This window comes from Limulus polyphemus, unplaced genomic scaffold (genome assembly GCF_000517525.1).
Source record: "Limulus polyphemus unplaced genomic scaffold, Limulus_polyphemus-2.1.2 Scaffold7705, whole genome shotgun sequence".
NCBI lineage: Eukaryota > Metazoa > Arthropoda > Merostomata > Xiphosura > Limulidae > Limulus > Limulus polyphemus.
The window spans coordinates 4,111-5,866 of NW_013673315.1; the positions used below are offsets into that span (position 1 = coordinate 4,111).

At 30.9% G+C, this 1,756-nt stretch overlaps 1 protein-coding gene across 1 annotated transcript in view; it reads right to left on the reverse strand.

The window, feature by feature from the left end:
• The window catches only part of LOC111089873 (MAM and LDL-receptor class A domain-containing protein 1-like), a gene marked incomplete at its 3' end in the record, with an annotated part of 25,714 nt that overhangs the window by 2,829 nt on the left and 21,129 nt on the right, over positions 1-1,756 (reverse strand). The window contains exons 7-8 of the mRNA XM_022403108.1: positions 718-802; positions 357-383 (exon numbers count right to left, since the gene is read on the reverse strand). Of these exons, the coding sequence (XP_022258816.1) occupies positions 357-383; positions 718-802 (112 nt within the window). The remainder of the gene's footprint in view (positions 1-356; positions 384-717; positions 803-1,756) is intronic.

Consider the following 1,756-nt stretch of genomic DNA (forward strand, 5'->3'; position numbering starts at 1 on the left):
CAAGAAAGTTCCAAACTAAAAAGAAGACTTTATATTGTTCGTAAGTTTATAAAACTTCTGTATATAAATTATTGTTTGTTATAACCATTTGTAATAATTGTTATTGTAAATTGTATTGTTTTGTGTGTGTGTATATTAAAACGTATTTGTGTTAAAAAGAAAACCGTGTGTATCAATCTTGTTAGCAAATATCATAAACTGACTATATATTGGCTTTTACTTAACTGCTAAATACAAGTAGAATTTAACTACTAAATTTAAGGTATAATTTAACTCGGTTTCAGACCATTTGAAATTCTAATACGTAACAATGGCTCACACAGATTCATTATAAAACATACTGACACGGGACTAACCTTTTTGACTAGCTTCACGAGGAACACCTAAATGACAGAGACAGAAAGTATATGATGAAATATTTCTGGTGTATGTATGCACAACTTTGTATAATTAGAATGAGATAAGAATAACTTCAAATACAGAAAGTTTCTGTTGATTTTGTGTAACAGAGTTTTTGTTTTTTTTTAAACACGAAAATATTTTACTTTTAAGGCTATTCTTAAGTGAATGACGATAAACATTAAAACATTTTGAAGCTTAAGGGTAGGAATAAGTAAACAGCATGCACCACTTTCTGAAATACATATCCTTCAATTTTTATATATAAATATTCTTTCTTCTATTAATTAATATTATGTTATCAAGTTTTTCACTTACTTGGGCAAGGGCCATTTATAAACATAATGTCGTCAAGAGCAATATCCCCCTGTTCTGGCCTCAGTATTTCTGCTTCGAACACTGCCTATTAGATGGTGTGTGACAAATAAAAATATTTTTATTTTATTTGTATAGTGTTAAACACAACTCTACACAATGGGTTATCTTTGCTCTGCCCACAGCGGGTCTCGAAACTCGATTTTAGCGTAATAAGCCCACAGACCTACCGCTGAACCACTGAGGTCAAAACAACAAGACCAAACTGGTGGAAGATACTTCAGGTAGATAATGATATTAATACTGGTGGAAGATACTTCAGGTAGATAATGATATTAATACTGGTGGAAGATATTTCAGGTAGATAATGATATTAACAAACTGGTGGAAGATATTTCAGGTTAATATCATTATCTATACTGGTGGAAGATATTTCAGGTAGATAATGATATTAATACTGGTGGAAGATATTTCAGGTAGATAATGATATTAATACGTTGAAATTTGGTAGGACGTTTAACTGATCCACTTTTATATTCTTATCAATTTTCTGATTCTTAAAATACATTTAAATTTTCATATTCGTCGAAACTGTGTTATAACGAACCATATGTTTAATAAAACTTTAACTTCTTATATTCTGTATGAACAAATGTTATATCAATAATGTATATAAATTTCATGGTTTGACAAAACTAAAATCCTGCACTACAGTGAAACCTTAATTTTACGTGTTGTCATAGTCAGCTCACCGGTTTCCAACACGCCCATTTTGACCTGCGCGTGGCGAGAGAATTAATACTAAAACTCACAACCATTGATATATCATTCGAGTTTTAAAATACTCAAAAAAAGTCTTCGAAATGTTATGATGGGTAAACATGTTGAACTTGTCGTCAAATTTGATGACACACTGAACTGTCTTTAACCCATCATATCAGTGTTTTAAAATTAAATCCTGCTGTTGATGACACACTGAACTGTCTTTAACCCATCATATCAGTGTTTTTGGGTTCTGTAAGCTGGTATGAACGTTAGATCT